This window comes from Chiroxiphia lanceolata, chromosome 10 (assembly GCF_009829145.1).
Source record: "Chiroxiphia lanceolata isolate bChiLan1 chromosome 10, bChiLan1.pri, whole genome shotgun sequence".
NCBI classification, from domain to species: domain Eukaryota; kingdom Metazoa; phylum Chordata; class Aves; order Passeriformes; family Pipridae; genus Chiroxiphia; species Chiroxiphia lanceolata.
The window spans coordinates 23,718,466-23,738,298 of record NC_045646.1 but is presented as its reverse complement, the minus strand read 5'-3'; the positions used below and the strand labels follow the sequence as shown (position 1 = coordinate 23,738,298).

Below are 19,833 nucleotides of genomic sequence, written 5' to 3'. Positions count from 1 at the left end.
AATCAACTGTACCTCCCTGGAAGGTTTTCACAGAGGTCTTACCTGTTGGATCCTTGGATTGCTGGAGCTTTGAGTTTATACCTAAAGGACCAGCCTTCTAGCCACACAAAATATGATCATCTTGTCACATAAACATCCCTATTCCAGCATGATACCTTAGCTTAAAAGGTCTACGAATAGGCAGAGGAACCAAAGCTTTTTGTGAAGTGGGACAAGGAAGGAGAATGGAGTTCTGCTCTGGTTCTGCTGCAGGAAGGGCCAAGGGGTGTGAACTGTTCCCTGTTTGAGTCCCTCTGTGTGTTACTTAGGAATCATTTCACCCCCATGGCTCAGCTGTCCACCTGCTGTCACGGACACTCATTAATTTAGCCATGTAGTTTCATTCTTGGCATGAGGCAAAAGGGCAGAAGTCTCACAGAAAGAAGCATATATTAATTAATGTGCCAAGTCTGAACATACACACAAAAGCAGCAATTGACTTGTTTTGTCAGTTTAATTTGGGATAAGTCTTTCATAAGGGCTACTTGTGAGGGAGGATTATTCATGTACTCAGAAAAATGCAGAAACAAATGCTGACCCTGAGGAAGTGGGTGTCCCTGATGTCCCTGTGGCTGTCCATGGCATGTTTGTGTCCATCACCACCTCCATTTGATTCCCAGAATACATCAACTGGGGCCAAAGCCTTACTCCTGTTTTTCAGTCAGTGCTGTATTCCTAGCAGAGTAGTTCTCTCTTTTCATTTTTTTTTTAAATTTATTTTAACATTAGCAATTGTGACTACAGAACAATTTTACTACAAATTGTATATATGTGGGTTTTATATATATATATTTTTATATATATAAAACTTTTGCTTCAGCACTCAGAAGTTACCTGTGCTTTGCACGAAGAGCTCCACCTCCAGTGACAGAAACCCAGTCCCTGCCTCCAGGAGATCTACATTTGGATAAAGCCAGCTAAGCAAGTGCAAAAGAGGAAATATTTCAGGTAGAGGAAAGCAGCAGAGAGTTAATTACATGCTGGAGTGCCCAAGCCTATGAAACATTTGCCACTGGGTGTTTAGGGTTACAGCTTTCACCTGGCCCTGGGAAGCAGGGCTGCTGGAAAGGGAGCCTTGGACAGGATTGTGTTGTCTCCTGGCTCTGGCTCTGGCTGTAAGCTCCTCCTGAGCCTGTTGGGCTAGTATGGAAGATTACCTTGTTCCTGGAGCAGGTAGGCATGACAGGGATTCTCCTGTTGCTGATGGAGCAGGTGGCTCTCGGAGCTGAGCTGGCCTTACTGCTCTGCCTTTCTTCTATGCTAGTTCTGATGCTGCTGGTTAGCATTTGCCTTCATAGCAGTGTTAGCAAGCTCTTACCTGTTCTTACCTTTTGCTTCACAGAATTTTAGGAACTTCATGCTTTGTGGGTTCCTACTCCCCAAGCTGTTTAAAATTGGTCAAAAGCCATGAGTAGGGACGAGTCAAAGATTGTGTTTGCTGTCTGTGTGTGCTGTGTGGCTGCCCTGGATGCTGTAAGGAAATCAGGCTAAAAACCAAAAGCATCTGTTGTGTGGGGTTTCTTCTGTTGTTGGGGTATGTTGTTGGGTTTCTTCTCACTTTTTAAAAGTTATTTCTTCTCCATTGCATGGCTTTCAAGAGGATAAGCTTGTTAATTTTTTTCTATGCCCTTTTCTAGTTCTTTCTGTTAAAGCAGAGGGATAAAACTCTAGAATAAACAAAAACTAGGTTAAAAGCTGGTGACATAAAAAAAAAGTAGTTAAACAAGTCTTCTGCTTAACACCCAGCCCCCAAACCCCACCTCAGTTCTGAAAGCTGTGCTGCTGTCCCCATTCCCAAGGAAGTTTTGCCTAACCATGGAGCCTGCTCTGTTCCTGTCCACAGAACAGGAGCCTTTGTCAAGAGTGAGTGTGTCAAAATTGCCAAACATTCTCTCTATAAGAAGGTAATTATTTCTAAAAAGTGATGTTTTCTGCTGACAGTGTGGCATAAACACCATTTCCCCACCTGTAGATGGCTTGGGTCAGACAGAAAGGAGTGGGAGTGGTGCGAAAATGTGTGGTAAGATGTGCACTCATAGAATCCTATAGGTTGGAAAAACCCTTAAGATCATTGAGTCCAACCATTCCCCCAGCACTGCCAAGCCCAGCACTAACCCATTTCCCCAAGTGCCAGATCCACATGCCTTTTAAATCCCTCCAGGTATCCCACCACTGCCCTGGACAGCCTGTGCCAGTGCCTGACCACCCTTTTCGGGAAGAAATTTTTTGTGATATCCCATCTAAACCTTCTCTGGCACAACTTGAGGCTGTTTCCTCTCATTCTCTCCCTGGCTACTTGGGAGAAGAGACAACCTCCCCCTGGCTCCTACCTCCTGTCAGGGAGTTGTAGCAAGTGAGAAGGTCACTCCCAGCTTCTGCAGAGGCTCCTTATCAGACTTGTGCTCCAGATCCTTCCCCAGCTCCATTGCCCTCCTTTGGACATGCTCCTCTTAAGGAAGGTCAGCCTGGAGCCCCATGTACTGATAAAAGCAAAGAACACTGGTGAGTAGACAGTGTCTAGTCTTGCTGCAGGGTTGTGCTAACTATTAATGGCCAAAACAAACCATGAGGAAAGGACCTCAAGAGCTCCTGCTCTGGATTGTGAAATCTTCCAAGAAAGCATCTGCTCCTGGTTGGTTCAAACACTGATAGATTTTTCTGTATGAATTATTCAAAACACCCAGATTTGCGTTGTTCTTTCCCTCTTGAGAAACTTGTCATGACACTGCTGTCAGAGAGGCTGTGCAGGCATCCCTGGGAGAGCTGGGTGGAGCAGTGTGGTATGGCCTGCTGTGAGATATCACCCAGTTCCTTGGGGTGTGGGGCAGCTCGACTGTGTTTGAGACAAGGACACGAGCTTGGCGCTTTTTCTGAGTCCCGAGGCTGCTCAGCCTGCAGCAGCTCAGGGCTTTCCACTCTGTTCCCCCCCTCCCATGCGTGCAGTGGGTCTGGAGAGCCCTTCCAACACCCTCACCGTGCTGACCGTGCTGTCAGGGAGCAATGATGGCTCTGGGACAGGTAAGACTTTTTGGAAGCCAGCGTGGTTTGCTCTGTGTTGGTGCCAGCAGGTGGCAACAGCGCCTTGCAGCCCCGGCTCCTCGCAGCGCACAGCAGCGCCAGCGCTGCCAACCCCCCGCTGCTCGGTTGCTGCTCATCCCTTTCCTGCGTGGATCATGCAGCCCTTCGTGCTGGTGCATGAAGCGGTGCTCAAAGCCAGGCACGCAAAGCTGTTCACTCAGCCTCCAAGCAGGCATCTCGCTCCCAAAGGAGCGAGCAGCTGGCTGGGATGCAGGGCGGGGTGGTGGCTGGTGCCTGGATGTGCCCTGGGACTCTGAGGTTTCCTGCTGCATGAGCAAGGCCAAGCCTGGTTCAGTTTCTTCTGTCTACCCTGGGTACCACGTTAGGAATTCAGGCACGGTGAAGGTAAACCAGTGGAGAGAGGAGTGATAATGACTGTGCACACGGATGGGTGCAGCTGCCGAGTGAGTGGGTACATGGTGGCTGGGTGACGTTAGGTCTGGCACCTTAGCTTTGGAGTGACTGTGCGACACGGCGAGGGGTTGGAACAGGATGACCTTTAAGGTCCCTTCCAACCCAAACTATTCCATGATTCTATGATTATTTGCAGCGGCAGCCTAGGCACCTTGAGCCTGGAGAGCCCTGACAAGTGGTAGTACTTTCCTAGCCTAAACAGAGCTGTGAAGCAGAGCGGTTAGCCTGAGAGCTTGGTGTTAAGTGCTCTTCCTGAAGGTAGAGTTACTTAGCAGGATAGATGGGGTCAGACCCTCCTGTAAAATGTGCAACAGAACAACTCTCTTGGTGCTGTGGTGCTTGTTTGGAGAGGAGCTATTTCTGGCTCCATTCGGATACTGAGAGACTGGAGTGGTTTTCTGTATTGTTTTTCTGGAGAGCAGTGATGTGGAAGAGCACTATTGCTGCATTATGCAGTTTAGCAGTAACACTGTAAGAACAAAAGGCAAGTTATCTTTCTGACAAGAGGATCCTTTTGAATTTGTCATGTTCCCAAGGTATATGGCTTTGCCCAGTGCAAAGTGGAGCTTTCTAGCCCTAGGAAAGAATGCAGTTGTAACAGAGAGAAGGAAGAGTTGGACTCACCAGCGGTTTTACTCTTTGCTGTGGTTTATAGTTTGCGTCTGGACTTGGCCCCTGAGCTTCTGCACACCAGGTGCTACTCAAGGTCATGCCTAAACAGTCTCTGCCTGAACTTGCAGGCTACGTTGACAGTTTTAAATGGGGATGTTCTCCCCACTCACCTTTCTTTTTGGTGAAGGTTTTGAAGTGCAGCAGTACCTTACCTGAATTTAGCAAAGGAGGAGCAGAGATCACTTTGAATCTAAATTACTCCTCCCTTTTGTGTAAAGCATAGCTCTAGGTTTTATTAGTTCTGCTCTATTTGGAGGCATCACAGCTACCAATAAGCATAAAGTGATTGTCCTGCTCCAGGTCTTAAACTGTGCTCATTGTAGGAAAGCCAGGGGGAATTCAAAGAGGAATCCATACCTTACAAGACTATCAGCTCAGGTTGTTAGAGCCTAGTGCTATAACACCAAGATAGATCAGGCTGAGGTGGTACTGTGGAAATCCATTTGCTTTGATGGTGGCTCTTCAGGAGATCCTTGCTTGTATGGGGACTGCAGCAGACTGTTAAAGCTACAGCAGTCTCCTTCCTGCTTTCAGACTGTATCACTACAAATCTTGCAATATTGGCTGTGCAGGGCTTGCTTTCTGCTGATATTGTGGCTCTTAAGGCTGTCTTGAAAGTTGAGCAAAGGAAAGAGGCTTTATCTCCCAATCCTGCTGGCAAAGTGGAATAAGCAAGAGTGTGACCCTTGCAGCTGTAAAGCTCAGAGAGCAGCTGATGCTCCTGTTGGCTCAGCACCCCTTTGCTTCCCACAGTGACTAATCCCTAAACTAAATTAGCATTCTTCCAAGCCAAGAGCATGGAATGCTTGTTCTTCCAAGCCAGGTTTCTGGTAATGGTAGAAGACAGTTCAAGAGGATGAAGCTGAATCCTAGGTTCTTGCAGGCCTCTGAGCTGTGCTGTGCTGAGGCAGGAATGGATGTGGCTAATGTAATTCCTGAAGAGATTGTTACTTTCCTGCTAGTCTCTTGTGGAAGCTGTATGCAGGTGAGTGGGTAGACCTCACCATAAAGGATAAGTGCTGGCACACATTTTATCTGGGGGATGGACCTGGCACTTACTGAGTATTTCAGGGATAACACCTGTCTGGAACCACAGAATACCTGTGACAATTAGTGTAAATGCTCCTTGAAAAAGAGGAAAAAAAATGCTCTGCAGAAACTGATAGCATGGCACTGTGCTTCAGTTGCCTATCTGCTTTTAAACTGGAGCTGCTAAATGTGGTTGAATCCCCTCTGAGTTATCCACCCGGGAAAATAAGGAGAAAGATAGTACTATCTGGAGCTGCTGGAGAAAATAAGCTTGCTTTGACTTCCTGCCTATTGTACGTGCAGATTGGCCAAACACCTACTTTCTCCCCCATGTCCAAATTAGGAACAGAAGTACTCAGCTGTAATTCTGGTAAAACCACAGTGTAGTCACACTTGTGTTTAGAAAGGTCTCTGCAATTCAAAATGATCACCTGAGTCATCTGAGGTGCTTCTGACCCCTCTGTGTTCCAGCTTTCCTCTGTGAAAATTCCATGGCACTTTCTGAACTTTTACTGCCTGAACTGCTGCTTTGTGAGGACAGTTTCAATATGTGCAAGCCATTTGGAGACTCCTTGGAAAGGAAACTCATGTTTTCACTTGTGTGTGGAGAACCACAGTGGAGTAAAGCCATTGTAAGTGCTGATCCCTGCGTCTTGAGTTCAGCATGGAAGGTCTTATGGACAAAACCCTAGTGGTTTTAGAGGGGAGGGGAAGTTAGAGGGCTTGACAGCTGATATTCCCCTTGCTGACAGCATTATTTTCTTATCAATACAAGTTTTTCAGGCCATTAAACTAAAATATAATACTAAATAAAACCAATTATTCAGATGCATGTACTTCAGAGGAAAGAACTGCCATGCTCCCATGAACTCCCAAGACACCTTGTGGAAGGGAAAACTAGCAATTCATGTAAATGAAAGATTCCTCTCTTATTTCATAGAATAGTTTCAGTTGGAAGGGGTCTTTTAAAGGTCATCTAATCCAAACCCCCTGCAAAAGCAGGGACATCTTCAACTAGATTTGTCCAGAAACATTTCTAAACAGGAACATGTAGACCTACCTGGTTGAATGAATAGTTGAGTGAATTAGGATTCTGAAAAGCTTTTTTTCTGTCCTCCTGTAAAGCAAGAGGGTGCAAAGTTACCTGCTCTTTTAGGCCTCTTTGTGTTGAGGGACTTAGTGCCAGCATCTTGATCATCAGCTTGATTACCACTTGTTCATCAACTTGATGAGCACTTCTTTGGCCTCTGCTGTGTGGGCCAAAGCACCATTAAAAGCTCTATCCCCATGAGTTTCTGCAAGGTTTAGTCATAATTTATGTAAACTGCTCCAGGCCACTGCAGTGTGAGACCGATGAGCTCATGGCTGCTTCTAGAACTGAAGTCACAAAGATTATATTTCTCCTAACAAAATGCTGTGTGTATGTTAGTGCCAGCATGAAATTTTATGCTGCTTTGGCTTCTATCCAGAGAAACTGGTCTGTAATTTCCAGGAAATGAGAAATCAGACCTCAAGTGAAAATATGCTTTGGGGGTTGGTGAGAGACACAGACCCTGTGCAGGTCTGTGTGAAGCTGATTTTGCTCTGATAACTCACAATTAGCAGCATCTGCTTCTTTTATATCAAGAACATTGATTAAATGACTCATTACATCTACCTTACTTTGAGGCTTCTACTAGAGGGGCACTGCTGTGCTTAAACAACAGATGTTTGGCAGGAAGCATACAAGACAGCTCAGTGGCTGCCTGTCTTCCTCACAGAGGAGGAGATGTGCTTAGCTGCTCACAGTGTCTCGGTGGCAATGGAAAGCTACCTGGGAGTGTTTCCCTCATTGCTTGCTCCTCTCCAATGCAGCAGTTCTTAAATATGGGAGCTGATTGTCTGTTATTTCTCACTGTCTTTGCCACACGCAATGATGCTGAACAGCACTGACTCCCTCCCTTAAACCACTAACACTTCACTTGAAACTACTGAAGTAACTCCACACTTCAGCTGACAACTGCTCACTGGAATGAGACACCTCTTTTCCCCAGAACTGTCATTTTGTGCATTTCTGCTTCATTCTTTGAAAACACTTCCCCTAATTCTAGTTTTGCTTATTAACCTCCCCCTTGCTGCTGACAGACTTCAGATTTAACCTGGCTAGGGTACTGCTGGTTTCTCCTCTAAATCACCTGTGGGACACTGCACTCATTGCCAGTTCGTGTGCACCTTGCCCAGGTGAAATTTCTGGAAAGTTAAAGGGACCTTTAACTTTGCAAGTTTTCCCTTAGAGTTTATTCATGTAGGTCAGTAAATATTTCATAGAATCATTTAGGTTGGAAAAGACCCTTAAGATCATCAAGTCCAATTTAAGCCCTTTCTTTGCTGTAAAAGAAAAATATTAGAGCCGTGAGCATCTGTTGAAAGTCTGAAGTGATGGGAAGCATGGCAAATATTTGAGTATTGTAAAATAGCAGCCAGCATTGCTTATGTTGAGTGGTTCTTCAGGCTTTTTGTGAAAAGTAACTAATCTTGCCCAATATGTAGTAGATTTTTTTTCCCCCTTGCCTCTCTGGCTCCTCATAATCAAATGACAAACTGAACTAACTCAGTAAGAAAGACTTCTCTGAGCTTGCAACATCTCAGAAGTCTTGACTTTGTCCTCAGAAAAGGCTTTTGGTCTCCAGCTGCTTATTCATTTCAACAGTTGACTCAGTTCAGTACCTGAATAAGAACAGTTCTCTGTTGTGGTGTTTTTTTTTCCTCAGGTCCTTTTCTGCATTCTAGAGACCCTTTCAATTTCATGTTTGATAGATTAATTTAGCACTTAAAAGCATAATTTTATTTCCATTTTAATTTAATTGCATTTGTATGGATGTTCAAGGGGGCATACGGTAGCAAGAAGAAGTTGAAATAGCCTAAGTAGAAAACACCCTGGACACATTCAGATTTCTGACTGGTATGAGCTGTAGAATTGCTTAAAGACACGTCACTTGTCTCCTTTTTAGCTGAGAGAGAAACCAAAGCAATGGGCTGTGTTCAGATACAAGTAAACAGGTGAGTCTGAGACTCGTCCTCTCTTAGAAATAAATATAAACTCAGATTAAAATCAGTGACGTCAAAACAGGATTTGCTGCTCGCTGATTCTTAAATATGATTAAAATTGACTTGAATCACTTTGACTGAAGTGGATCCACCCTGAGTGTCTTTGGCAATATTTTTTAACACCTGGGCAGATGTTTGCTCTTGTCACACCAGCGCAAAGTGAAGCACTGGAGATGTGCAAGCTGGGTGGGCAAGAAGCTCTTGCTGAACTGATGGTCCAAGAGCTGTAGCAGGTCTTTCCTGAGAGCCCATAAAAATGACCAGGATGCACTGTGGAGCCTAAAAAGGGACCACTAACAATGGTGGGCTTTTCCTTCTTCCCTGAGCATGGGTGGGCATGTGTGTCACCTCATCCCAAACACTTAGAGCATCTACTGCACCCAACTGCCTTTCACAGTCATGTAAATGCTCCAGCTGAAAGGTTTCCAGTTGAAATAAGGGAGAGAATGAAATTAATGGTCAACAAATGTAAGTTAACCCTGCTTTGGACACCTACTTGATTAAGCTCATGTTTCAGCCAGAAGGAAGGAATTGCTTGTGTCGTGGTTATTGTACGTGCAGGATTTGGATATCTCAATGTCAGGTAACAGAATATTGCCATCTCTTCCTGTTCCTTCCCTCCCTCCCAATTTTAGTTAAAGTCTTTTCCATCAGAAGCCATGAAAGCTGCCATCTTAAAAGTGCATGAAAACCCAGACATGCTGAGCAATCATTGCTCTCACAGGAGGACCCCTTCATTACCTTCTCTCACCATTTATGTGTCTTCTGCAGGAAGAACCTCCAGATCACCACAGCTGCATTTTTATGTGGACACCAACACCAGTGCTATAGTTTCATGGGCATTTGTCTTGATGGCAAAGCTGAATTTCTTTCCTTCTGCTTGTAGCTACCTTGCTTGTACTAATACATCTCTGCAGATGTGCTTTGAATGGAAGGTTTATCACATCCGGATGAAAAATAACCAGTCAGCTCCCTGAACCAGCCCACAGTGCCAGCAACCACTAAATTATAGCAGTGCAATTGGGAAGGACAATTTGGGAATGAGTATGAGCAGCTGGACACGAAGGTTGCTGTAGCTGACCCTGCTGCTGAAAAAACCAGCTCTATACTGCTCCACTGAGTAAGAGGGGTAAATCTTCTTTACCAATGCAGCCTTGAAGAAAACTTTTGTCAGCGTGGAGTTGTACAAAGTCTAGAGGTGTATTAAGTATGTAGAAATGTTTTGCTGGCAATCAGGGTGGAACAGCTAAACAAATCCATCCTAATGGAGGTGCTCTATGGTGTAATACTGTGTTTGAAGCAATCACACACTGCAGCATTGATCTGTGCAGACTAGAGGCATCAGCCTTCCCTCCTTGTCTGAGACCTTGAAAAGACAGTTGTTTTAAGAGCATAGCTGCTGCCCTGCCCAGCCACAGAGGTTAAGACTGAAGATCCTGAAGAGGTTTCCAGAAGTCACTGAGTGTTTAATTACAAGTAGGATTACATTCTGGATAAGAAAAATTTGAGTCTAAATCCCTTGGAGCAAGTTTAGGGCATGAAGAGGTGTGCCGGATAGAATCCTGCCCTGTGATTATCAGATCCAGCAATCCCTTTGCCTCTGTGGGACAAGTCTGTGTTGCCAGCACGTGTCTTGCAGCCACAGATAAATGTCAGAGCTCATAAGTGTTGCTGAATCAGTGCAGAAGTACCTGCACCCACTTCAGGCTCTTGAGATTTTGGGATCATTGCAGGCAGAGGCATCTTCCTGTCTTTACCTGTGCATGTGCATGTATCCCATGTGTGAGTGTGAACTGATTCCCAAACCTTTTGGGTGGTCAATTCTTAGAATGAGTCAGAGGCTTACTCTCTACCTGTGTTGGCTAGATCTTGAAAGGGAAGAGAACTCTGCTCTCCTGGGGACAGTGACCTCATTAGACATTTTCTTCCTACCAAAAGAGACATTTTGGTGGTAAATATTTTATTTGTGTTTCAAAACAAAGCTACAGCTGTTGAATAACTTAAAACTTCTTATTTCTTTGTGTCTGCTGCCTTCTTGGCTTATGAGATGATCCATTCAGTAAAATGTGCCATTTGGAAGCAAATTAGAAGATAGGAGAGAAAAAACCTGGTTATATCTATGCAATTAGGTTCTTAAGCAGATGATGCAGCAGCATCAAAGTCCTAGATGTAGCTAGAAGCTGCTGTCTTTCAGTGCTACATGTGCAGCAACAACTGGGTAAACTCCTTCTGGACAACATTTCCAGAATAAGATTCAGGAATACAGGTTCTGTGATAAAACTCATATGCTAACGTTAAATTCCTGCTACAGTTTCCCCTTCACTGTGTTTGTACATCAGTTCTGGAGTACACCATATCTCTGTTCTACCTTTGTCAAAACATATGGATAACAAAGAAGCTGTGTCTACAGTGACAGTGGGCATGGCAGTGGGTTAAGAGAAGAAAATACTGGGTATCAGCACTAATCTATGTCAGAAACCAAAATAATGGATTGGTTGCTAAACTTGATGTGTATAAGTCACTAGACCTGTATCCTCATGAAGGAGAATTGTCTAATGGCTGTGGAAGATAAGTTCACTGTGACACAGCCTCTTTGGTCTGGCATGTGACACTTTGCACTGCAAAATCCTGCTCCAAGAAAGGTGCTCCCAGGTGCTCCCATCAAGCAACTTATACAACTCACTGCTTGGCTGTGAGGAGGCTTTGAATCAAGGCCTTCAGAAACGAGAAAAATGTTCAAAAAGCCTCAGTGTTTTGGTTAGGTCCCATTAGGCTGCTACTTCCATGTATTGTTTTCCTGTTGCAGCTGGCAAAATATTTCTATGTGAAAAGAAACGTTTCTTCCAACCTCCCTGTACAGCTTTGTAGCCCAAAGCCTGACACTGTACATGTTTTCACAGTGGAGATAACTTCACAAACACAGACTCAAAGTATTGCTGCAAAAATCAGACAGGAAGAGCCAGTGGGGATAAGACTGTATGTTAAACTGGGTGAAATAATGCAGAACGTGGTTCAGGGATGGTTTGGTGGAAGGCATTGCTCTGCCTACAGTGCCAGGGTTTTGCCAGAGCATCTTGTCTCTGAAGGGAAACCTCTTGTAGAAGGTGGAGGCTAGCAGGGTTGGTTCCCTGGCTCTCTGGAGCTGAACTGTGTGGCTTTGGCACATCCCTCTGCTTCTCCAAGTCCTTGCTCTGCAGGTGTTTATAACATCGTTTCCCTGTGTTACAGTGTGTAGTTTTCGCTGGAATTGTAGGTGGCTGGGATAGGCACTGCAGAGTGAGACAGAACAATACCTCCAATAGGAACCAGGCTGTGGGAACACAAGGCTGAATGACCTCCTAGGGCCCTTGGGGCTATTCTTGTGCTCTTGTGGGCATTCATATCATGCAGACCCTTTCATAAACTCAGTGTGCTCACAATTCACTAGTTGTTTTGCTTCCCCTGCAACTGCTAAAAAGCCTTTCCAGAGACTGCCTTCTTTTGCAGTTAAACTATTTAATATTGAGCAGAAGCTGTCCACATTTAGACTATTGCTGTGTTCTCGCTGATGTGGCTTCCCCAGGGTTTGTTCCCATTTGACATGTTTATAAAATGTAGTCGCATCTCTGCAGTCCCCTGGTTTTATTAAAGGAGTGCTCCGAGCTGTTTTGGTCACCCCACCCAAGAAAGGCAAGAGCTGTGGCGTGAAGCCTCTTGTTCCAGCCAGGGCACTGTCATGCCAGTGATAGCTACACTGGGAACAGTGGTTTGGGGTGATATAAGCTGCATTTGCACTGTTTCCTGTCACTCCTTTGCCACAGGGGTTTTCCCATTATAGATCAAGTCTCTGAGCATAAACATGCTATGGAAAGAGGGGCTCCAATTACACCAACGGTTCCTTGGATTGTAACGCCCTGTCCTTTTGCAGTCAGCTGAGCATTGTATGCTGTAGTTTCATCTATTTTTACTTATAGAGGCATCTTTCAGTGTGAGGCTGTATTTTTAGTGTGTAAATAACATAGGTAGAATACCATGCACTGTTGGTTGGGGTTTTTTTTTGTAACAAAGTTTGGTTTATTATACACAGCCCTCACGCTTCTAGTTTTTGTGTCTTTGCAGCAGGGTGGAAGTTGAGGGGGTGCTGCATGCTGTGACAGTTGGGCAGGGAACTCGTGGGATGAGATTGGCACCCGTGGGGAGCTGGGAGGCACTGTGGCACTTGCACATTTGCCAGAATTCTGGGAAACATTATCATTAGTTAAGCAATACTGATATTTAAGCACTCATTTTTGTTTCAGAGCCCTACTGAATAGGGACAGTTTAGATAGGGCTCCTGTTTCAAGCTGTCAGCTGCTACAGGAAGCTAAGATATAGCTTTTAATGATTTTTTCAGCCATCAGGGTTGCAAAGGCAAAAATATGATTTTCCAAGAGAATATCAGGCCCACTCTGCAGGGAAGGGCTGGGTTGGGGGTGGGCAGTAGCACAGGATCTCTGTAGTCTTGATTTCAGCTTCTATGGCATGGATCTCTGTCTATATTTAAATTTCAGGAAGGCTACTGGATAAAAAACAGATTTCTGAGAGAATCTTTGAGCACACACATCTATTGCTGGACATGCACAGTCACTGTTGCCAGCTTACCATTATCACATCGAGCTGAGCTGAGGTCCCAGATGGCTCCTGCTGCATACATGTACCTCTCCTTAACCCTGCTCCTTTCCCAGAAAAAGCCAGCTCAGAAAGAAGATCCACTGCTGCAGGTTATCAGCACCTCAGCCCTCTTCCAACAGAGCAAAGCAGTCTCCAGCAATCCAGTTAATGGCAGCCAACATGCTCTGTGTTAATCTGTGCATGAGTTGCGTGTTGGATGCTGGCCAGAGTGTTGGATATGTCACATAATAAGGCTTTTCCATGCAGTTCTTTTGTTCCTTTTTATCCCTCAATTTTGAGGCCAGCAGTGGTGCAGGTTATACTTGAGGCATTTTTGTGATCAGCACCTTTGGAGGGGCGTACTCGCCTCTGTCTTTTCTCGAAGGCAACAAGATGACAACAGTCACTTCTCACTTCTGTGTTTTGAACATGCCACATACCCAGTTGTTAATCTAAAAATTGTTATTTGTTGGGGAAGAATTTGTGCTTGGGCTGGTAGAGTTTCTTGGCTGCAGGAAACTTCTATTAGTAAAACTTCTTTTGTTTCAAATCATAACACAAAAAGCCAACATTTGTATGTAGTTTATTGAGATGTGGTTTATTCCACATGCACATGGAAGAAAGTTGAGCACCGTGGCATCAATACCATAACGTTGCAACAAGAAGTTGATGTTGAAATTAATTTATAAATATGTTGGAACTAATTGAAATGTTTTCCTTAAACTTTATATGTTAGTTTTCTTAACACACTGAGATAATATGGACATGTTCCTGCAAAACACTTCATTCTGGAAAAACTATTTCCTATCAGCAAACGCACCTAATTTTTTTTAACCAGACTACTCGTAGCTTGGGAGAATGCAAACGCCACTTGCCTTAGCCCCGAGCTGTGGTTCTCATTGTTAATCATAAAATCATCATAGAATCACAGAATGGTTTGGGTGTGAAGGGACCTTACAGATTACCCAGTTCCAACCCCCTGCCACGGGCAGGGACAAAGTCCAAAACGATGGAGGGGATTGAATTGGTAGAACTAACCCACAGCTGAAGTATGACAATGTGTAGTTCCCCCACTTGGCTACCGTATGAAAATGACTGTCCAACATCAACTCTGCAAAAGCTGCTGTGGGAATTCAGCAGGAGCTGTTCCTGTTTCAGCAGTGCATTCATCACAGGGGGTAACCTGGTCTAGAAATTATGCTCTCACTCTCACCCCAAAGTCGAGTCCTTGAACAAAGCCCAACAAAGAAAAACGAAGAACCTCCTTAAGAGGGAAGAAAGGGGAGGAGAAAACGTCGCTCTCTGGCTGCTGCAACCCCACCTCCCGGTTATTTCATCTTCCTTACAAGGCTAAAGCCAGAAGCTTTCCTCTGTGCCTGGGTCCCTCTAAAAGCGGGAGAGCAAGCCCCAAGGATCCCAGTGGAGTGCAGCCAGGATGCAGGGCTGACAGAGATGGGGAAGGAGGCACTGGCGTGAGCCCTGCAAAGAGCACAGCAGAGGAGGCTAGTGCTCTCCAGAGAAGTGTGACAGTAACCTATGAATCCTAAACCAGGTATTCAGTGATGCAGATCTTCTAAAGAAACGTGAAACCAAACCCAAAAAGAAATCACTGAGGGGGAAAAAGTGCAACATGAGAGGTAAATATATTTTTCCTTGGGATAAACAGAAATAACTGGCTTTATTTTGTTTGAAAATCATCATTGTAAGTAGGTGTCTGAAACTGCAGACTGAAAAATGCATTTACTAGCATCTGAATAAAGACTGGTCTGACTGACTTGGAAAGCAGCACTGGGTTAAAAACTCAGATGAATTGAGGGACCTCTGAAGAAATGTTGAAGTTGCTCTTTTTAAAGCTTTGTTATAATCTACTTTTCTGTTTTGCTCTCTCTGCTACTCCTAGAGGTTTTCAAGAAGTAGTATGCACATTGCTTTGGGGAAAAAGAGTGGCAGAACCAAAACCTAAACCAAGAATGTGGTAAACTGTTTCTATTGAAACATTTCAAATGCTCCCATACCCCTATTTTTGCAACAGTGCCATTTCTTCAGAAAGATCCATGACCTACTGAGCTGGAATGTCTGTTGACATCTGGTTGAGGTAACTGTAGCCGGTATTTGGGATTCTTTTTTTTTTTTTTTCCCAGTTTAATTGAAACAAGCTGAGATAGTCTGCACATTCAATGAATTGTTTCCATGCTCTGACCATGTAGTCTCTTTGACGGGTAATTCTAGAACTGCCAAATCTGAACTGGAAAAGAGGAAACACCTCGAGAGTTCAAAACTGCAGCCCTTCCATGCTGCAGCCCTGACCGTGCTGCCAGGGTTCTTGAAGGGAAGTCAGAGTGGCCGAAAGACAAAAGACTTTGACCCTTGTCTGTAAGATGGACCCAGACGAATGTGATACTACTGACTTTAGTGTAACTGTATTCCTGGGCTTCTGAGTTACATCTTTGCCATGCTAGAGGACTTACAGATGCTTTTATTCACCAGGTAAAATGAAAAAGTGGCCTGTGGAGAAGAGCTGCTGGGAGTTTTGACAAACTGCAAGACCAGAGGATTGCTCACCAAAGGCATTGGCTCAGCCTTCCAGCCAGTGCGTGCAGAGGTGCGGGTTCAGCAGCTGAGGATGGAAATGCTTCGCCGTTCCTCAGTCTTTGCTGCAGAAGTGATGGAGGTTTTCGACAGGTCTCCCACTGACAAGGAGCTTGTGTCCCAAGCCAAGGCTCTCTGCAGAGACTACATAAACTCAAGGCTGATTCGGGCGGGTGTCAGCTGGAGCAAACCCGAGTACAACGTTCCGGTGCCTGGGGGTAAGCTGGCCGAGGTGTCCAGCATCCTGCTGCGACTAGGTGAGTCCCTGCTGCTACGGGGGGGAACTGAAGCTGTGTGGAGCAATTTGCACCAGACTAAGGTTTCTGGAAGAGGCTTTTTATGTGATGATAGGGAGGTTTTTCTTTTCTTTTCTGCTTGGGGTGTTTAGTTTTGGTTTTTGTGATCTTCCCTAAGCAGCTCCTTTGCTTGGGTTTTCTCATGTCCCTTGGAGCACTGCTCAGCACAGGGTTTCTGCAGAGCTGCCTTTTTCTGAGGAGTTGCAAGAACTCAAAATCATGATGTAGTCCAAGAAAGCCCAACAGCAAACTAATTCAGTCTGCACAGGACTCCAGCTGTGTAACAGTTGTCACAGTATTTCCAGCAGTCTTTCTCAGCAGGACATTTTAAGCAGTCTTGTGGTGTTTTCTCCAGACCTGAGTGACTTGTCTGCCATGATGCAATCCGGCAACCCAGCCTGGCATCTATTAGGGCACTGCTGCCTCTAGACTTGGGCTTCAGCAGTAGCTAACCCAGATGCAAGGACCTTTAATTTGGGGGTAGTTGGCTTACAAAATGTGCATTGGAGATTTTATGAAAGCTGCTTTTGGATGACAGTGTGTTTTTAATTTTCCTTTGTCTACCTTAATCATTCGGCAAAACCTGAGTTTCTTGCTTTTTGCTGGAGCAAGGAGGAGTTGGCTGATGTTGCCTGTCATATGGTGCCATTTGGTGCCCCCCTCATGGCACAGCGACTGCAGGGGCTGCAGGGAGAGCAGTTTGAAGGTCATGCCTGAAGGCTGTGATTTGAAAACATGCTCTAGAGCTGTGCCTGTACCAGGAACACCCTCTAATGCTGTCAGTTACCTGGCCTTTTGTTTTGGGTTATAGCATCCTTTGTGCTCCAATCTAGCTGTTTGTCTTTTGGGATCCCACCACCCTCATTCTTGGAAGTTGCTTCCAACAGCCCTCTTTGCCTGCAGGCTGGTGTTTTAGTTCACAGCTGGCTTGGAAACTACCACCAGCATTTGCATCTGATTTAATTACACCAGAGTTCAAGTAAGTCTGGTGAAGTAACCTTTAGCTGGGCCTAACAAACTCAGGACCAGGGCTGGTCTGCTCACTTTCTCCCATTTCTACCTCTGTTTGATATTATCCCAAGTTTCTTTTTAAGGCATAGCTGTGTTTCTTTTAACTGACTATTTTTTTTTTAATTTGTTCTTTTTCACTTTTTCTCTCCTATGCTGACTTCTGGTTTTGTTTCCAGTGGCTGTTTGGTCTTGGGGCGATTTTTTTTTCTGTTCTTCTGTCAATATTGCTGCCCCTTTGTCCTCCCTTTCTGCCTGGGTTGAGGGTTGAGATTTATTTGCTTTCAACCAGATCTTCTGTGGGTGGCCAGGAACATGTTAAAGGGCAAGCAGGTGGCACACTGGATCTGAAGGCGTCTCCTGGATGACTCTCCTATTACTTATCTGTGTCCAGATGGAAAGATTTGGCTGATAGTCTTCAGAACTTGGCGCCTTCTCTGAGCAAATCTGTTTGGAGAGCGCCATGTGGTACCTATGCAACAAGAAGGGTGAGCAGTTCCTCCTCATTAGGATGAAGAGTTGTTTCTGCCCTGTTTCTTCAGAAACTCCACTTGTCACAAGGCCCATCCCTTTCTTTTCCCCTTTGCTGCTCTCACTGGCACAAGGCCGAGTGGTATCCCGCCACCTGCCAGGAATGGTAGTCCTTAGCCACTTCCTAAGCAGTGCAACAAGCCAGGCCAGTTTTTTCCACGGTGATAGTGCTAAGAAGCCTGTGGAGATGAGAAGTTGGAGGATTTGCTAGCTGTTTTGCATGTAGAGAGTCCAGTGAACTGACTGATGGGCCAGCAGAGGTGCTGGGCACAGGCAATGCAGTTGCGGTCTTGGGGAGCGAGAGCCCATCAGCTCAGTGAGGCTTAGCAGCTAATTAGTGCAATTAATGAGTCAGAAGCGGTAAAATTTAATGATGTGGCCAAATGAGGCACCCCAGACCAACCTGCTGTGTGTGTCAGAGGTCTGGTTTATCTGAAGTTGTATTTCCTCTGGCCAAGGCCCAGGGAAACCCTTTGACCACTACAAGGAGCTTCTGCACATGGGAACTGTTGCTGCTTCCCTCCATAATCACTGGAGGAAGGAGGAGAAGCCCCAGAATTGCTCTAAATGTTGCAAAGTTGGACATCTGAACAAGGGCACCGCAGACCAGCACCAATGTAACATGTTGCAGGAGAGGTCCTGGGACTGCTGCTGGGACAGGGAATGCTTTCCTTCCCCAGATGCTCCTGTCTGCCCTGTGCCTTGCTCTAGGGTGGGGCATATGTGCCTCCAAACAGAACCTGATCTCATCTGGGGCCTCCAGGCACTGCTTATCAGAAGCCGTAACAGTGGCAGGCTACCAAGTGCTGATCCCAGCCTCCCGTGCCTCCCTCTGGGCTAACTAGGGCTATCCCCATTTCCTTACATTTACCAGGAAGCCTTTGTGCTGCCTGTGAGGAGAAAACAGCTGTTGAGTACTGCAACTAAGGTTTCTTCTTATCTCTGCTGACCATGTGCTGGCAGGATTTCCTCTTGCCATTAGACTGGGACAATCCCACACTCAGAAAGAGCCAGGAGAGCTCAGCTGTGGAATTCTGTAGAGCTGGGGTTTGACTGTGCTGAGTGCCAGTTAAATGAATTAAGGATCTGTAGCTAATGACTCTGAAACAAGCTCCTGATTGTGGTGGCATCTTCCTTTTTAGCTCCCATACAAATGAAATTTTGAGGAGGATCAGTTGCCCTCTGGCTGGAACAAGTCACCTGGATCTTGCAGTGGGATGTAAAGCTGTTGGGATAGCTCTTCCTCTTCCCAGAGCGCCCTTGTGCAGAAGAGCACAGTGTGTCCTAAATCTACATCAAATAGGACTCTCTGTGCACAAAGGGCCTTGATCCCGTGTGATGTGTTGTGTCATGCTCCTACAGCAGCTCTGAAACCTTCATTAAATATGTGTGATCCCTTGTAGAGAGAGGAATCCCTTGGAAATTGGGTTTTATTCATTCTACTTCTCAAAAATGGTTTGTTTTGCTACAGAGGGAAAGCTTTACTGCTGTTTCCCCAGCTCCATTGCTCCATCCTGTGGGAAGAGGTTCTCTGTTTGTCCTTAGTAATTCCATCTTGGTCTTCAAGCTGGCCTAACACCTCCAGCCATTTCCCAGCTGGGGAAGAAACACTGTGGAGGTGAAAGCATATGTCTGTATGTGTCAGGAACTTTGGTGCTGAGGAGCCAGTCATGCAAATGAACTTCTCTTTAACCACTGGGAGGAGAGAAAGAACTCCAGATCAGTGCTCTGCCTGTGTGAGTGTAAAAGAGCTGAGCTGAGAGTCTCTTTGCTCAATTAATGTTGTGCAGCTCTGGGTGGATCCTTGGCTTTCATCAGCCTCCAGCATTCTTGAGTTGCTCTCATGTGCTTTCAGGCGTTTTTGTACAAGCCTGACGGGGTGCTGGGAAAGGGCGTATCTCCCAAAAGCTTACATGGATGTACATGCCTCTTTCTCACTTCTGAAATAAAATGAAACAGCTTTGCTTATCTGGAGACTGTCTCCTGTGTTGAAGGAAAGCCAGGCAGCCAGCCTGGGAACAGCATTTCAGGGATTACTGCAGCTACATCACTGACACAGGGCCATGGGCTGTCCCCACTCCATTTAGAAGTGCCAGGCACGGGGGATATTGGGAAAGGAGGGTGCAGGTGGTAGGGAATTGCATCTAAACGACCCTAAGCACTGTGCTGCCTGCTTGAACTCAGGTGGAGCTGGGGTTCAGTCTGTTTGGCTGCAAGGATCTGTGGGGTGGCCCCAGTCGTAATTCCTACACCAGGACTTGGTGTTGTGCGTGCTGACTCCTGGCTGTTTGTTTGCAGGGGACGAGCTGGAGTACATTCGGCCCAACGTGTACCGGAATATCGCGCGCCAGCTGAACATCTCCCTGCACTCCGAGACAGTGGTGACGGACGCCTTCCTGGCAGTGGCTGCCCAGATTTTCACCGCAGGTACTGTGCCCGGACAGATACACAGACAGGGCTG

General features: G+C 45.6%; 1 protein-coding gene across 4 annotated transcripts in view; it reads left to right on the top strand.

The window, feature by feature from the left end:
• Positions 1-14,291: 14,291 nt before the first annotated feature.
• The window catches only part of BOK (BCL2 family apoptosis regulator BOK), a 35,042-nt gene continuing 29,500 nt past the window's right edge, over positions 14,292-19,833 (top strand). For all 4 annotated transcript variants that reach the window (XM_032698283.1, XM_032698281.1, XM_032698282.1 and 1 more), the window contains exons 1-3: positions 14,292-14,585; positions 15,436-15,794; positions 19,671-19,799. In XM_032698283.1, coding sequence (XP_032554174.1) covers positions 15,572-15,794; positions 19,671-19,799 — 352 coding nt within the window. In that variant the 5' untranslated portion in view covers positions 14,292-14,585; positions 15,436-15,571. The remainder of the gene's footprint in view (positions 14,586-15,435; positions 15,795-19,670; positions 19,800-19,833) is intronic.